Raw genomic sequence first — 17,484 nt, 5'->3', positions numbered from 1 at the left:
GACTGGAGAGCAGCAGCTCGCTCCTCCACCCCTCGCGCCTGCTCCCTCCGAGGGAGCTCATCCCCGGGAGCCCGTCGCCTTCCCCGTGTGGCCGGGACTCCCGTGGGGAGCGCAGCCCCGGGTTGCCGCCCAGGCTGCAGACCTCCGTAACAGGCAGGGCCCCCTCCTTCCGCTCTTTTTTCCAAATTCTTCGCCCTCGTTTGGAGATCACTAGGAGGAGCAGCGTGAAGCGTTGCTACGCCTTGAGATCTCACGTTGCTCACTCAGGCTCTAGTTTGGGATAATTCCTCACTATTTCCACTCTAACAGAGCTATCGGGGTCCTGTGGGTCAGGGCCATCACCCATATGCCCATTAAAACACCATTATCACCATTAACCAGACCCTCCCTCCCCATCTATAGACCCAGACAAGCTGCTTCTGGGTGCTGGTTGGGCACGTGGTCCCGGAGCATCTTTGTTTTAACACACAAGCGTTACTGACCCTTCCTCGGTCCAAACTTCCACGCCATTCTCTAAAGTAAGTTTCTTGAGCAGCTCCTCTCCCCGGGTTTGCTCAGAGCCCCTGCACCCACCACCGAGGGGGCTCTCGGGCAGGAGGGGGCTGCTACAAACCCGTTCCAAGCAATACGATGGCCCACGGCGCACACGTTCCCTCCCCCTCACGCCCCTGTACTCACCACCACCGCAACGTCCCTCCCCACCTCCGCCAGGACCCTCCAAGGACCGGGGTGGCAGCGAGCAAGTCCCCCACACCTCTCTGGCGTTGTCTGTGTGGGAGACAAGGAAACGCAGCTCGGACAGGCGTTGTGCTCCCTATGGAAGTTGTCAGCTGTTGCAGGTGGCCCTTCGCCTCCACATCTTGATGTCTTCAGCTTCCAGGTGTCTCTCGTTTTCCCTCCTTTGGGATATTTGAAAGCAATGTCGGAGCCCGCTCTCTGCTAGGCGAGCAGGAAAGCAGCGGTGGGTGCCAGCCACCGCAGCCCCGTCACCACCCGCCTGCCCATCTGGCACATCGTCTGCTCCCGCCGGCCACTGCCATCAGCGTCATCCTTATCCATATAGGCCACGCTCAGCCTTGCCACCCGCGATCCCTGCCATGCTCAACACACACACACGCACACTTTCGTCACGCTTTGGCCAAACCGCCCTGTTATGTGGCCAAACCCCCTGCCCAGGACCTGCCTCTGCGCCCCCCCGGGGCTGCGCGAGCAGCACTTGCTCAAAATGGCTTTTCCTCTGACAAACACCGTCCCTTGTGGGCCACTACACAGCCCCTGCCACCGGGGACCAGCATGGCTATGTCCCCATGATGGTCTCCAACACCACTGTCAGCAGATCCAGCCCTCCCCAGGCTCTGTGGGGAGCCCGGTTGGGAAGCCCAGATGACGCCCAGCACCAGTTAGATCCCCTTTAGCCATTAAGCTGTTGCTATTAATTGAACCCAGTTGTCCCTGCTAACAGCCAGGATGAATCCCACACAGGTCGCTCCTGTTCCTGAATTCCACCCAGGCCTCAGGGCTGTCCCCTGTTGCCAGGTCACATCCTGACCCACGAGTACACGGCACCAGCAGCACCTGAGCTGGCAGGGGACGCGCTGCGGGACGGTGACCAAACCCGTCCCAGCCCCACCGACACGGGCATAAGCCCCAGAGACCTCATCAGCAGACAGCAAAACAGGATGGGACTCTTGCAAAGCATCACATGCTTATAAAACATGCCATTTTAGGCAAGAGACACGCACTGACAAATTTTCAGTTTTATTAAAAAAAATTCTAGCAGCAAAACCTGTAACAATTCAAAAGGAAAAAAAAAAAAAAAAAAAAAAGGCCAAACCCCCAAGAGAACATGACACAGAGAGTGAGAGAGAGATGAGAGAGACGGGAAAGAGAGGCTTGGGGTTTTCTCTGCCATTCACTCAAGTTCCTTATAGCGGGCAAACATGACTCTCCGGACGGCGTCGCGGTAGGTCTCGTTGGACTGCCTCTTGCTGGGCTTCCCCGGGGCCCCAAGGCCAGGGCCCTTCTTCCGATTTTCTGCCTGAAAACAGACACAGCTCGTGTTAGTGATTTCTCCTCCTCGCCCGCTGCCCACGAAGAAAAGGCTTCCCCCAGGCTGCTTCAGGACAGCCGACTGCTGCCGCGTGGATCGGGGAGAGGAGCGAAAGCAAGCGCACTGCGTTCCTCCAAAAGCCGTTCACGAGAAACTATCGGCCCTTTGCGGGCAACAAAAACACAGCCGGCAAATGCCCGGTGAGAATCAAACCGCAGGGATGGGCTGCGGAGACCAACAGGAGCATACGGTGGGGTGGGAGCGGGCAGCCAAAAGAGCGCAGCGCCGGGAGCCGAGAGACAGCCGTGTGTGAGTGAGGATCGGAAGAGAGCAAAGGAGAGCGCCAGCGAGGGAGCCGGGCTCCCGGGGAGCTGTCTGCAGTTAGCCTGCGTTTGCACAAGCTCAGCTGTTCTCTCCTCTAACAGAGATCCCGTGGGCTCTGGTAGCTCACTTTGAATTTCAACCAGTTTTTAAAGACCGGCTTTTGCAGCCAGCATCTGAATTGTTGAGTAATACCTGCCCAGAGTTAGCCCAGGAGAGCAGGCCCAAGGCTGAAAGGTTCTCTTGCTTTGAAGTCCGACTTATCTGAATACCAGAGATGTGATCAATTAGGCCGAGAGATCAAAGTCCTGTGGGGCTGAAGTGGGTACACGGCTTTGCACGACTTGGAAGCGGGAAGAAAGCACGTCTCCAGGGCTCTTTTGGGAGGCCTTTAGAGGAATTGTATGAGCGCTGTGCTTTGCAATCAGCTCCCCCATCCAGTCCAGTCCCGGAGCCCTGATCGGAGGTCAGACCTCCCAGAGCGCATCGCCGGAGCTGGCTCTTCGACAAAGCCTGTTTTATGGCCACAGGAAGCTCTCCATGAGGGCTGAGCAACAGCTGGGGCCGGTTCCTGCTGTCTGCACTGAAGAGGGAATCTTGCCCTTGTGTGGGCTCAAGCAAACACACGTCACGAAGCCTCAAATATTTCCCTTTAGCGATACACTCGACCGCAAACGGAATGTTGCAACGTGAGCTGCGCTGCAAGTCGCCTGCCCCTCAGCAATGCCCCGACACCATGGCAGCCAGGCGACAAACCTGCTGGCACAAGGGCATGGTGCTGCTCGCGTGCCCCTGGGCAAGGGAGAGAGGTCCCTGCCCCAGGCCACTTGTCACATAAACCCTCTGCAGCAAATGAACGTCCGCTGAGAGACCAGCCTGTCCCAGAAGGCAGGATCTACCCAACCCTGCCTCTCCCTGAAGACCTTTGTTGATGGGACTCTGCTCCTCATCAGGCCACGTACCCTCGTATTCCCTTCCAAAGTCCAGAACGGCAGCGAGAGCCTCATGCGCAGAGTAGACAAACAGTTACCACATGCCCCGTGGCTTTGGCTACGCTCACGCCTCCCCGGAGGATGCTCACCTTCTCCCCCAGCTCACGTGGCTGCAGAGCACTGAGCTGGTGACCTGCTCAAACCCCAGCCTGGCTTTGGGCAGGTATTAATCAGATGCTCACACCCTCCCTACTCACTGTTACTCTATTCTCAGCCCCTCCAGACCCATATAAATTCTAACCTTTTTCCATTGCCAACATACTTGCAGCCCCTCCCAGCCTGCAAAGTTAATTAGCGCACACATATTATTCCATCAAGTGGGCGCCAAGACTTGCAGTCTGACTCTGGTTCCGGCTGGAAACTCCCTCCAGCTGCCTTGGGAGACATTACCTGCTGCAGGACAGTGATGTGTTTTGAAATGAAGGGAAGACTCACCTCCAGCGGTGATGTTGTGCCCTGCTGGTTGTGGCCGAAGCCTTTCTTCCAGCCCGTGGACTGCAACATTCGGTTCCCTTTGTTGTTGCTATCAACCCTTGGGTCATAGTCACTGCAACAGAGGCAGAATCAATGGTCCAGTTTTGCAACGCTTCGAACACACGCCAGGGATTTTTAGGTCTGCTTAATAGCACTTTCATCGACATTCCAGCCTCTCCTGAGGGATACCCAAGTTGCTTGCAAGAAGCACACTGCCCAAGGAAACCAACCCGGTGGATTCTGTGTGAAGGGCTCAGACACCTTGGACCGCATAACTCTTTGTCCCACCTCAGGGGAAAACACACCAGGGCACAGGAAATGAGCTCAGATTCCAAAATATTTATGGTACGAGCAAGCCAGGAGCATTCTGTGCTTGCATTTCTTAATCCGAATTTTAGCAATGGCTAGAAAGTGAAGTCTAATCTCTGCTGCTCTGTTAGATCTTTCTTTTCTCCCAGCGCTGTGGTCATTGAGCTCAACAGATGCAGCGTTGATTCAGACACCCTTTCCCCCACTTGGTCATTACTCATCCAAGACCATTAACCAAACCCCATAGTTTTGAAAACCGCTCAGCACGAAAATAGCTTCCTTCAGGCAAGTTCTACTTTCTGGCTGCTGACGATGCTGCACACAAACTGCTTTAGTTTATCCACAGCTATTCCAGGAAAACAGAGGAAGGAGAAGACGCAGATTTTTAAACTGCAAGACACGGAGGAAAGGTCTCCTTCTGAGGTGCTGTACCAGAAGGGAACAGGCACATAACCAGTTTTGTCTTCAACACATGCCTAGCAGTTCCTCAGCCCACTGGAACACGCGAGCTTGCAGCAGGCAGGCCTTTCGAGAGCTCCGCACAGCACGCACTTTCTTCCTCCACCTACTCCGAATGAGATGGAAACAGCTCCTAGTGTTCCTCTGAGTCAGTGGAACAGATGAAACACAGCTTTGCTCTTTCTTTCAATGGCTAGATGCCAGGACAGGAGGACAGCGAGTGCCTTAAGGATGAGGCGGATGGGAACAGGCGGCATTCTGCCCCCTGCGGCTGGCCAGGCACACTGAAACCCCCCCATCTCACCCATCCAGCTTGTCTCCGCTTTCCCCTAAACCCACGTTTCCACCCCTGCACTCCACACCCGTGGCCCTCTCCTGCCCTCTCGGAGAAGTGCTGCAGCACAACAGCCTCACACTTTGGGGAACTCTGCCCACAAGAATCTCAGTCCGTCTGGCTGTTACTCTCGCAGATCTGCCCCACTGGTCAATTCCTGGCCTCGGCGTGCCAGCAGCACACATGCCATCCTGGCATCAGCAGCCCCGAAGAGACCTAACCAAAAGCAGCCATTACCTCTCTGAGTCCCGGTCATATCTGAGTCGTTTCCTCTCTGGTGAATCCATCTGCTGGAATTTCTCTCTCCGGTCATTTCCTTTGTCTTTATATCTCCCCTTCATAACAGAAAAGACAAAGTAAGTACGGGAGCTAGGAAGTATTCAACAGTCCACAGGAGACTGCTCTACAGCCAGGTGGAGACCCACAAACCCTGGATGTTTCTAGGACCCACAATCCACTTATTCTGTCTTGATGGCCTCTGTTGGGCTGACCCAGACCTGTGGCTGAAGCCTTCCAATTGTGGCACCGGGAGCAGCTCTGCCACCTTCTGAACAAAGGACAGTTACAGCTCTCCCAGTCCTGGCCAGGCAGCAGCAGCCCATACACTGCATCAGTTTTAGACCGAAATCTGGGTCCCACTTAGCCCAAAGCCCAACGCTGGCTTGCAGGCAACAGAACCACGCACAAACCCTTCTGGGAGGAAGGAGACCTGCTCTCAGAAGTCACAGCACTACCTACAGGTCCAAACGCAGAGTGTGCCCACAGTTCAAAGACTCTCTGGGAAGCATGTGGTGCCCAGGCTGCAGATACAGGTCCATCAAGTGGAGAGTCTGCCTGGGACCAACACCCAGCTAATGCAGGACCACTAACAGAAGTCTGCCTACCACTGCAGACCCACCTCACGCTCTCTCTTCTCCAAATATGCCAGTTCCTGCTCAGATCGTTTGATCTTCATATGTATCTCCAGGTTTTGCTGGAAGGAAGGAAACAGAAGCCAGCGTCAGCAGAGGATACAAGCTGTCAGGGTCATTTGCTCCACCCATAAGGAGTCCAGGTAAAGCAGCATGCTCTTGCACCTGGACTATACCAGACTTGCAGCCCAGACTACCTACTCTCCCCCAGAGGCCAGGAGCCATCCTCTCCATAGTTAGGAAGGCAACCGGTCCTATTTTAACCTGCGTGCGGTTTGGCCCTCCTAGAAGCGAGAGCTCAAATGCAGCGGAGAACATGGGGAGGCATGTGCTAAGTTCTTGCTGTATCACACTGGTGTGTGCCAGCACCCCACTCTCCCCGAGCCCGAGCTATCTCGCTATGGCTTAAAAACTCCCACCTTGATGTTACAGCACTCCCATGGCAGGAACAAGCAGCTCACACAATGCTTTGAACAGCGCTTTGATGGGAACTTTGCCTGCTACTGTGTCAAATTCAGCACAGCTCTTCCCACCCAACCATCCCATTTTTCCCTGCGGATCACAAAGCTGTTGAGCCAAAGGCAGCTTGCAGCACACACGCAGCGCCCCAGCCACCAGCTCCCCCATACCTTGTGCAGGTTGGAAAGCTGCTGGTGCTTGATGAGCACTTCCTTGTTGGGAAACTGCCTCCTGCACAGCAAGCAGGCCAGCTTGTTCCAGTCGGTCAGCTTGTCGTCGCTGGCCTTGGCCTTCCTCGGCTGCTCCTCACGTTGTGCTGGTGGGTGGGGAGGCGGCAGCCACTGTGCCTGTGACTGCTCCTCCTCTTCCTCCTCCTCTTCATTGTCGCTGTCTCCTCCATACTCCCCCAGAAGTCCTATCAGAGGGTTCACCACCTTGGGCTGAGGGAAGACGCAGAAAAGCGTGACAATTCGTAGCATCGAGCCTGCCCTGCCATGCTTCCCCAACCAATCTCCCCATGATTTCTGTCTCCCTTCCAGCCCAGGAGCCAGAGAGCAGCATCCCAGCAGCAGGGGTAGGGAATGGGAAGAAGCTGGCTGGCCAGCATTTAAACGCCAGAGGGTAGATGCCCTTCCGTTCTCCAGACAGGCTGTGCTTTGGCGCCAGGCTTTCCCAATCTGCCGCACACCTAAGCACAAGAAGCTGACCAAAGCAGTGGCTATTTGGCAGGGAGCTGCTATCAGTCACTTCCTCTAGCAATGGAGATCAGTGCGGTTTGGCCTTCCTCAGTTCGGAGGCAGCTGGAAGAGTTTTCCGCCTGAGGGCTGCTTGAGTGAGGAGACCCGGCTTAAATGCAGGTATTGAATTTCCCCATGCTAGAAGCCCACAAACAAGCTCAGAGTTATAAAACAAACTGCCTTCACCTTTCCGCCTCCAATGCTCCCTCCTCTGACATGAGAAGCTGGCACCTCTGCCATCCAAGGTGACGGCCAGGCTTTGGTGAGCCTCCCTAGCCCTGCACCCAGGTTCAAACAAAGCAAATCCCAATCCTATGGAGCCACTTACTGGGGCTGCACTCTCGTCCTTTTTCACAGAGGGAGGTAATGGTTTTTTAAAGACATCTTCTGCAGAGAACTTCTCCTCTCCAGTCTCATTCTGCAACAATCAAGATGAGGTGTTAAGACTGCCATAGCATGGACTCAGTGCACGCAACAGATAAGTACCCGTTTAAACAGGCCTCCAAGGAAACTAGGCAGATGGCAGAAATGAGGTGGTGGTTTTGGTGGGAGACATTCCCATTCTGGGGAATTCAGAGCTGTCCTGGAGCTAGGCCCTTGGTTTCAGGGACAGCTGCAACAGCTCACCATGCTGTCCTGGCCTGCTCCACTCTCACTCTCCGCTGGACTGTGACGCTGACAGCAGCCCTGCCGTGCCTCAGACCAGTGATGGAGCTGGGACAGGGCCAGGTCACATTTGGAGACCTCTGTGTGCGCACTAAGGACACAGAGACCAGGTGCGAAGCCACCCCCATAGCCAGCCAGCATGGGAGCAGAGAAAGCCACTGCTCCAGGAAGAGTTACGGTCCTGCTTGCCTGTGAGAGATGAGACAAAGCACAAGTACTATAGGTGGGGAGGGGAAAGGATGACACCACCGGTTTTTCTCTGCTGTGTCTGTGGCACAATACATGGCAAGACTGAACCAGCTTGGTGGCGTTTTCAGGATCTTCCTTATACTGAGACCGCAGTCCCCCAGCACTGCAGCAGGATGAACCTGTGATGCTCGCTTGTACACTCAGCAGCACAAAGAGCAGGCTGGGGTGAAGCTTCACATCTACAAGTTTTGCAGAGAACCGGTCTGAAGCCCTGGCCATGTTCTAGTTTAGCAGTTCATTAGCTACTCACACTTGTCTGAAGAAGACAAATGCTATGCAACATCTTACCAGGCCTGCACTCTCGTCCTTTTTCACAGAGGGAGGCAATGGCTTTTTGAAGACATCTTCCGTAAAGAACCTCTCCTCTCCAGGCTCATTCTGAAAAACCCAAGATTGGGCATTAGGCCATCGGCAGCACAGGGGTGAGACAGTGCACACAGCAGCCAGGAAGCTGCTTCTGAGCATCCACGGAAACCACGCAGCCAGGAAAAATGACAGCAGGATTTCTACTGGAGATTATATCACCCTCCATTCAGACACCACCTTGTTTCCCCTAGGCCAGTACCCTTGAAAGCAGGCATCCTCCATACCAGATGAGACTCCTTGGCTGGCTTGGACCAAATCAGGGATAATTACACCCCTTGGGTCCCAACTGCCCAGAGCTGGTTGTGCCACAGAGCACATACAGACTAACAGGCAAGGTAGAAAACAAAAAAGTTTCTTGCATTCATAGCTAAATCACTCTACCAACTCTCCTGGCATTCCCTGGGCCCAGGCAGTATCACAGCACTGTTGTGGAAGATCCTGCTCCCAGCACCCGTGCTCAAACATCACTTTGGGCAGCTCCCCACGTTGGGGAGACAGTGTTTGCTCACTGGGAGCAGCACTGAAGGGCACTGACCGGGGCTCTGGGAGGGACCACACAGGAGGTCCTACACAGACTCCTAACTGCATTCAATCTCGGTCCACCTTCGCAGTCCACCTCCACCGCCTGCCTCATCTTCCTGCCTGTGATGTTTGGAGGGGGCAGGAGCTGCATTTAGCGGAGAGCTGAGTCTCTGTTATTATCTGACTTGCTATGTTTAAACATCTCTGCTATTTTTCTCTTGGCTCTGTTACAATAGCTGGGTGCTTTCAGCAGCGTGAGTGAAATGTGTGTCTCAGTTACCTGGATGTTTCCGAATCCTTTACCATACAGAAGGGATGAGAAGCCCTCACTTAATGTCACAAGAGAAAAATTTCAGGAGCTTACTCCCACCTGGCCAGACAACAACTATGTTCCTGCCCTGCTGCTGACCCCATGTATTTCATTGTTTTCTCTCACCGTCCCTCCCTCTTTGAATCCTCTATAAATTACTCTCCATTTCCTAACTTCTCTTACCTCAGCCTCCTGGCCTCAGATCTCTGATCATTCTGACGCCTGGCAGGATTTACCTTAGCAGAAGTGCTTTTCCCTTTCTCCTTTTTGTCCCTGTTGTCCCTGCTGTGCGGCTCCTTCCTTTCATTCGTCCGCTCTTGGCTCCCATGCCGCCGCCTTCTGCTCTCTGTAGGTGATGAGCAGGCTTCTCGGTCTATCGTGACTTCTCTCTGAAAGAGGCATTTGGAACAGACTTAGCCAAACCCCTGCAATCTTCTTATTGGGCTTATTGTCCTTATTTGGCTGGGGAGACCAGCACAGTAAGAAGGGACCGCAGAGCCTCAGAGAGCAGAGGGCAAAGGTTTCACAACTTTGCTGGGGCAGAAGACAGTCTACCACAGCCAGGTCATCAGAGTGCTACCCTGCTCACCCAGAACACGGACATCTCCAGTATCATAAAAACAAGACGATAGTCCCAGTGAACTTATGCTGAGGGCTCTTTTTTGGCATCCTTGTAACCATTGCTGGCCGGGGTCAGGGAGCAAAGAGACCACCAATGAAAACAGAGCTCTGCTGTCCATCTTTTAATACAGAGTCACGTATCACATGTCTTCAGTAAAATCTAGCGAGGATGCTCTGCCCAGAAGTCTACTCAATGAAGAGGAGACCAAAAGCCCTCCAAAGGCAGGGCTTCAGAAGCCAAAGAGGCAGCTACAGTTCCTGGTTCAACACACACCAAATGGATTTCATTAGCCTCTAATGAATAAGCCTCCTAGCCTCTCACTAAGTCAGTATTTTGGAACGCACATCCCTTTTATACAGGTCAGAGGACTAAGTGAGAGAAACAAACCCCTCTATACTGTCCTATGCTGGCCTGTCTTCAGGCTCTAGCTGCAAAATCTGGCTCGAGAAGGGCAGTTGGTAAGAATGCACTAGGTGTAAAGCTTCCTTCCCATGCACTCACCTGAGTCCTGGGGTCATAGTATGTCCCAGCTATGGGATCGTAGTAATTCCCGGTTTCAGGATCATAGATGTACGTGGACACATCTGATGGAGCTGAACAGAGAGACAAGAGTTAACACCAGAATCTTCCAAAGGCCGAACCTGCCTTTTACAACAAAATCACGAGGAAACATTACACTGGTGAAAATATCAAGAGTGGGAAAGAATGCCTTTTCTCTCCTGGCAAGAGAGGTATGAGTATCCTCACATCACCTGACCTACATCTTCTTTTCTTTAAGGAGTAATAAGGGAGACAGGTTTTCACAATTCTCCTGTTTTAGGACTCCGGCAAAACTTCCACATCAAAACACATTTACAGGGGCTGTGCTGAGATCACCAGACCACAACACTGGACCAGACAAAGATACATGAAATTTAGTAATTTCCCGAAGAATGGGGTAATGAATACCAGGCTCTGTGTCCACCCACCCCTGTGAACAAGGAAGAGCTGTGCTCTTTCAAACAGTCTCCTGTTTAAAGTGATGACGCTCCCCACATCCCTTCCTTCCGTTGCTCCATGGGTACATGAAAGGGGAGCAAACTGTTTCTACAGGAAAACCCAAAGGCCTTAAGGGTAGGCCAATAATGTGAAGAATGCTTCTCATTTCCAAAGTGTTATTAGTCAGAGCTCAGCAATACTACATATAAGTTAGTAAAACAATCAGGAGTGTTCTTCCAGCTACTGTCACTGTTGCACAGTGTATTTTCTTCTGTCTCCTCTAGTAATTGCCAGGCTGATTTTATCTCATCTGTTTACAACAAGGAAAAGCAAACAATAAGTCTTCTTTATCTGCATGTAGTTTTGCACAGTAAGGGTAGAGAGAAACACATCATCAGATAGGAAAATGTGACTAAACAAAGTTGGCAAAGGAACTCAGAAGTGGGTGTAGCAAACAAACCTACTCTTAGCCTTTAAAAATATTTTTGGGTTGATTTCTACATGTCAGTGCCCTTTTAAGGAAGAAAAGTCTCCACAGTAGAAGTGAGGCAGAGCTTAACTTACACTGTGCTCTGGTGCGTCTCTGTGATTCGTTGCCCCTCCTGTCTCTCATGCCCCTTCTGCCCTGGAGTAAGTGAACAACACAAACAGATCAGAGACTCTTTGACAAACATCGTATTGCTTCTCCTCCCTCTCACAGGCCCAAAGTTCACGAAAACAGCTCATTTAGCTACCCTAAATAGAGCACAAGCAGACATAGCTTTCCATCTACAGAGCAATGGACAGTGCTGCAAAGCACGAGACCTCTGTATCTTCCGTGAATCTTTAAATGAGGTGCTCATGGCAACCCGTATCGAAGCCTCCAGCCCATTCAGTACGGGCCCTGTAGAGCCCTGTAGTCTAGTAACAAGCGCTAGAGAAGACACATTCACTCCAGGAACCGGGATAAGTCATCAATTAAGTCACTCTGTAAAAGCATGGCATAGAGTAATCCAGCCCAGAACTCCCTCAAGCAGCATCTGCACTCTGACTTGCACGTCTTCTGTGCACACTATAAACACAGTGCCAGGGGCACAGCAGCAGTGAAGAGCACGCTTAAGCATTATCATCCCATCTTCAAACACGTTGAACTTTCAGCAGCCCAGAGGGAAAACGCTGAAGTCAGGTCTATTACCCCCCGGTGCTCCCTCCCTTTCTGGAGATCTGCAGGGAAGCTGTGCAGACCTACCGGGCCATAGTAGGAATTGTCACCGTGTTCCCCGTAGTCATTCCTGTTGAGATAAAGGTTACAGGTTAATGTCAATCTGGCTTCACATTAACCTCAGGATACTCGAAACGATCAGCAGGACCAATAAAGGCAGAGAGACCATCTTCAGTGGCTAGATGATAGATTGCGTCCATCCCAGGAGACAGAGAGACGCTGCTGTTGTTCACAAAGATGAATCTCTCCAACTGCTTTTTTAAAAGCCGAAATCATTAATTCCCTCGCAATGGGATTTGATAGCTGGGCAGTAACAAGAGGCCACGCAATATGATGATTAACCCCATACTGCTCAACCACTGAAGCTTCTTCTTGCTCTGATGCCTTCAGCTCTCCAACATATTTTTAGGTTGTAGAAACATCTGTGCTAATTCAGGTGCCAACCTTTAAGCACCTGGTCTGACAACACAGCTCTAGCTTTGCAGCACAGCACCCAAAGGACAACCCTACTGCCTCATCTGGCTCTACCTTCTCCTCCCTGTAGCAAGATTCACTTCCACCGTACGTCCATCAATGCAGATAGGGGGATCCAGATTCTGCAGTATCTTTAGCAACCTCAGTGCCTCCTGTAAAAAGAAAGGAGAATTTCACAGCCATGAGAAGGAAACATAAGCCTGTTTCCCAAATCCAGTCTGACTGAAAGGAAGACTTTATGCTTACGTGATGACCATAATGGCACAGGAAACACAACACTTCTGTCTAAATATCAGTGAGGGCATTTAGGATGCGACAAAAAGGCTAAAAGCATTGTTAGGTTCTCTGCTTGTCCTATGACTGTTTTCAGCAGCCAGCTAGGGACTATATTCGCCTAGGGCTGCTACACAATGCAGCACCGTGGCTGCTCTTGCCCCGAAGAGTTTTGGTGAACATCGTCTGGACTAATGCCAAAGCACAGCCACCAAGAACCAGAATATGTGAACCCTCCAACATAGGACTGTCTGTTAATTAAGATTCTTGTCTTCCACTTCTACAGACTACAGATGCCAACAGGGGGAGCATGTGAAAGCAGGAAACCACTTACAGCATGTGAATCCAGTTCAATGAAGCCATAGGTCTGCCCCATCCGGCCAGCTTTGTTCTTCATGATGCGCACGCTGGACGTGGAGAGACGCACGTATGGGGCCAGCAGCCCCACAATCACTTCTGGTGGAGTGAATCGAGTAATACGCTTCAGCATAATTGCTGTGAAACACAATGAAGGAGGTGGTCAGGCAAGAAAAAGTAGTATAAAAAGATCATTCAGATCCAAGTTTATTGTGACAGCACAAGTAAAACTAAACCCACTCAAAGCAACAGCATGGCTTCTTGCAGTTGAGTCTGGAAGCCATCGCTTTTTTTTCTCTCCACTTTGCGAGATGCCCAGAGTACCGCCTCCAACTGCTAACCTTTCCTTCCCAGAAAACACAGCCACTCCTCAGAGGAGCTCAGCCCAGGGTAACTTCTGGCCAAAGAGACTTCTGCTGCCGTGCTAAGTTAACTATGACATCCTGAAGCCAGCTTGCCCTGAATTAATTTTCCTAAAGGCAATACGCCAGCACCTTTAGAGCTGGAGAGCCCATCATTACTTGATGCCACGATTTGTACAACATGGAAACAGCCTCCAGAGGTTTCAGTGAAAGCTGCCCTTTCTGCAAATGGCCTCATGGAGTGCAAGCAAATCCAAAATTGCACCCTGTGCCACTCACTTCTGCTTCCTCCACCATCCTGTGGTGGGGCCTCCTCAGCTTCTCTCTGAGAAGGCAGCTCCTGGTGCCGGTCCATGTCCCTTCTCTTCTCCTGTGAGGGTCGCCGCTCTCTCCCTTCATCCCTCTTCCTTGGCTCCTGTTCCTGAGGCTGGCACTCCTGCTGCGGAGCAGGAACTGAGGGCTGGAAAGGCTGCTTTGGAGATCCTGGTTGTCCTGATAACTCTTGCTCGGGTTTCTCAAGCTTTGTCTCTGCTATTAGAGAGGAGAAATTGACTGGTTCCATATACAGTGTTTCAGCATGTATTTTAATTCTGCTGTTTTCTGGCCACTGCTGCAGTGCTCCTTAAAAAAGGCTAACCTGTTCTGCCCTTCGCATTTTCCGTATCTTATCACACTGCAGACACAAGTTGTGTAGAGGACAAGCTAGGTACTGCTCACCCTTCCACTGCCTTGTTTCATGTTGGGCTCCTTTACCTGACCTCTCTTGTCACAGACAAGAGTTTTTCTGGCCTGCTTTTAGAATCGGCTCTTGCCTGGGCAAACACGAATCAGGGATGGTTTTGGATTATGTTCCATCCATGTCCAGGACAATCTCCTTGGCAGTGATACCCTCACTATGCCTGATGTATTCTTGAGCACCCATAGCTGAGCAATACCAACTAGTAACTCTCATCCAATCTCTACACTAGAAGAAAACTGGGTGCAGACCCCTACCATCACTAAGTGAAATGCATCATAATACAATGACGGATTTTATCAGGTGGCTATTTATCATAGATGTGGTAGATGATATGTGGAAACACCCTGCCCCTCGGCCTAGCTACGCAATAGAGAGAAGATAAATCCCATCAAGTTGCTGTGCTCTGAAGCATCTGGCTTCACTCCAAAAGAGATCCATACCTGAGCTTCTAAAGCTGTTGGAAAGGGAAGCCAAAGCTGTGGGGCTGCAAAGTCAGACATCAGCAGCCCTGTACCTGCTGCTGAAGCCTCTTCCCACAAAGAGAAAGAAATGAGGGTGCAAGACTTGGCACAGCAAAGCTGCACTCTTTAATGTCCCCCAGAGCACCTCCCCGCTCTCCTTCTCTTTGGGCAGCGAGCAGCGTGGCAGAACACACGGCCATTTTGCAGGTAAATGTAGGGAAAGCTGCACGCTGACTTGCTTGGCTGTCAGCACAGCTCATCTTGGACAGGCTCGTACCAATTTGTCTGCAGTTTGCAGCGTGCAGAGTTCTGGCTACACTTCCTGAGCAGAACCTCATGTAAAATTTGCATGTGAACCAGTCTGCACATGCAGCTGCAAAAATAGCCCGTGTAAATCACACAGACGTGAGCACAACCCCGGAGATGGGGAGAGCAATTCTCTTACTGAATTCTTGCTCAGCTGATGCATCTTCTCCCTCACAACCACCTCTGGACTCTGGGCCTGCTCTGCTCCCTGTAAGAGAGACACATTAAAATCCATTTCAAGACCTTCAGTCACAAAGCACGCCAAGAACTCGTGCAAAGCTGCAATAACGCCTGTATATGCCCAGAGAGTTGCTTTGTTTCACTTGGCCATTAAAGGACAGTCATGGAGAGGTTATCTCACTACACATGTTCGCACAATCAACACCAGCAGGTCAGTAAGAAGCATACACCACAATCTGTCTTCACAGCATCTTAGTGGCTCTGTTTAATTTGCTCCTCGTCAGTTTTATTACAGTCCACAGTTACGTTGGGCCAGCTATGCAAATTTTGCCTTCATAACGCTGATGGAGGAGCCACAGCAGAAGGAAAGCACAACCATGGGGACAATGCTTCAGTAAACACAGAGTTCTGCATCAGCGGTTATTTTAATGCCCTTCTGCCTGGGGTATGCCGGTAAGAAACACAAACCATCAGAAGTCTGCTCAAAGATACAGAGTGCCTGGAATACCTACTCGTCCCAAAGAAATCAAGGGAGCGTGCTTTGGCTCTCACACCTTCCCACCCAAAAAAGCAAAGGTGTTGGCAGGGTGAGGAGAAGCTCCTGGAGAAGCAGAACTCCCCTCTGTGCACTTCTTACACTCAGCAAGGTGAGCTCAGCAATTCAAGTCCTGGATTCACCTCTAATCTGAGTCCCTCAAAAGAGTAATGTTAAAAACATGCCCCTGCATCTCCCAAGGAAGGTGGGTTGAGGGGAAGCCATCTCACCTACGGCCAGCAGTACTAGCTCAGTCCTGGAGGGCACACAACCTGTAATTCCGTGGATGAAGGACAATGGCAAATAGGAAGGGAAGGCCTTGTGCAGGAAGAGCCCTCCCCACCAAACCTCACAAGAACAGAGAACCTGGTAGCAACACGTCTGCATGCAACATCTTCAGTGTGGACAGGGAAAAGGGTCTAAATGAAGCACAATTAATAACCCTCCTGCACAGCACTCAGCTAGTCCACCAAGAGGGATGCCACATGGAAGCCAGAAGAGAAACTTACTTGTCAGGGCAGATGAAACTTTTAACCGACTGAGCAGAGGGGACCAGATATACTCACCATCTCTTGGGAGCTTGCAATAGGAGCAGGAAGATCTGTAGCCCACAGTACACACCTTACACTGCAACGGAAGATGGACAGCATGAGGAAGTCATGTTTTGAAGGTAGTGGGTACAACCTACTCCAGAAGGGTAGACTCTGCAGTGCTTTCAGAAGTAACAGCCACGGAAAAGTTACAGGGACAGCCTGAGAGACAGGATGGGTAATAGCAGCAGGAGCCTTGGCTGGCACGAAAGGGAACCATGCTAGGCCCCATACTGCTAGCCACCATGTTGCTTCAAAGGATCCAAAGTTACCTTTGTATTCTCTAATCTCAACTCCCTCCTAAAGCAGTGACAAAGTCCTTACCTGAGCTAAACTGTAGATACTAATGCAATTTGCTGCACAGAGAGAGTCAGTGAAGAGGTGTCTGCTAACCTAGAGGCAGAGCTGTACCAGCTCAGATGGTTATCCCACCCAGAGCCACCGCGGAAAGAGCCAAGTGCCCCGGCTTCACAGCTCTCTCCGAACACAGCATCCCTAACTTCCTCTTCAAGCTCTTTGTAAATGCATCGCTTCTTTTTCATACAATTTTTTTTTCCCCTCTAACTAAAGCCCTGCAAATGCTCCGGGGCATGGGAAAGCTGTTTCAGGCCACGTGTGTGTGCAGCAACAGTAGGGGCATTCGCTCCCGCTACTGCCTATCGCACCGAGAGCTGTTGGGAAACTGCCTGAGACTGCTGTCTACCTCATCTCTGGAGTGCTGCAAGCACAGATGAGGCACTGAGCAACGGCTCTGCTGGCAACCGGTGTGCATCCAATTAGCCTGGATGAGGGTCTTTGTAGCCCAGTGTCATCCAGTGGTCAAGGTGGGAGTCTAACCACAACCGATCCCTTCCTGCCCTGCTGCAACCTCTTGGGCTGCAGTCAGTGTGGGTGCCCTTTGCTCCGGCACTCCTCCCCAGCCTACTGCAGCCGAAAGCGCCTGTTCCGGGAGAAGCGTGGGAAGGGCATGGGAATAAAACTGACCCTCGGGCAACTGTGCCTTCCCAGAAATGGGCCAGTTCCAGTCTGTACTAACTGTTGCCTGGACTTGGGACTCATTTCCGTGCTTCCTTCCCTGCTGCACTTACTACCCTCAAATCCAGACCACAGTTCCTGCGTGAGACAGAGGGGTGCTTTGCACTGTTGCACTGGTGAAAACTCTGGTTACCTGAGCAGCAAAGACTGTTACACACGTGAACCAGAGTGAAAGCCTGTTTCATTTTGGTTGGCAGAATCACCGTTTCATT

The 17,484-nt window shown here is 51.6% G+C and overlaps 1 protein-coding gene across 1 annotated transcript in view; it reads right to left on the bottom strand.

The window, feature by feature from the left end:
* Positions 1-1,779: 1,779 nt before the first annotated feature.
* The window catches only part of RBM6 (RNA binding motif protein 6), a 59,054-nt gene continuing 43,349 nt past the window's right edge, over positions 1,780-17,484 (bottom strand). The window contains exons 8-23 of the mRNA XM_063348571.1: positions 16,214-16,274; positions 15,072-15,140; positions 13,706-13,957; positions 13,042-13,202; positions 12,489-12,586; positions 11,988-12,030; positions 11,324-11,384; positions 10,283-10,374; positions 9,396-9,548; positions 8,250-8,339; positions 7,375-7,464; positions 6,480-6,749; positions 5,838-5,912; positions 5,177-5,274; positions 3,799-3,910; positions 1,780-2,038 (exon numbers count right to left, since the gene is read on the bottom strand). Of these exons, the coding sequence (XP_063204641.1) occupies positions 1,913-2,038; positions 3,799-3,910; positions 5,177-5,274; positions 5,838-5,912; positions 6,480-6,749; positions 7,375-7,464; positions 8,250-8,339; positions 9,396-9,548; positions 10,283-10,374; positions 11,324-11,384; positions 11,988-12,030; positions 12,489-12,586; positions 13,042-13,202; positions 13,706-13,957; positions 15,072-15,140; positions 16,214-16,274 (1,851 nt within the window). The 3' untranslated portion in view covers positions 1,780-1,912. The remainder of the gene's footprint in view (positions 2,039-3,798; positions 3,911-5,176; positions 5,275-5,837; positions 5,913-6,479; positions 6,750-7,374; positions 7,465-8,249; positions 8,340-9,395; positions 9,549-10,282; positions 10,375-11,323; positions 11,385-11,987; positions 12,031-12,488; positions 12,587-13,041; positions 13,203-13,705; positions 13,958-15,071; positions 15,141-16,213; positions 16,275-17,484) is intronic.

Source organism: Chroicocephalus ridibundus, chromosome 10 (genome assembly GCF_963924245.1).
Source record: "Chroicocephalus ridibundus chromosome 10, bChrRid1.1, whole genome shotgun sequence".
Taxonomy (NCBI): Eukaryota; Metazoa; Chordata; class Aves; order Charadriiformes; family Laridae; genus Chroicocephalus; species Chroicocephalus ridibundus.
The sequence above is the reverse complement of the archived record's forward strand: the minus strand, read 5'-3'. Positions and strand labels throughout refer to the sequence as shown.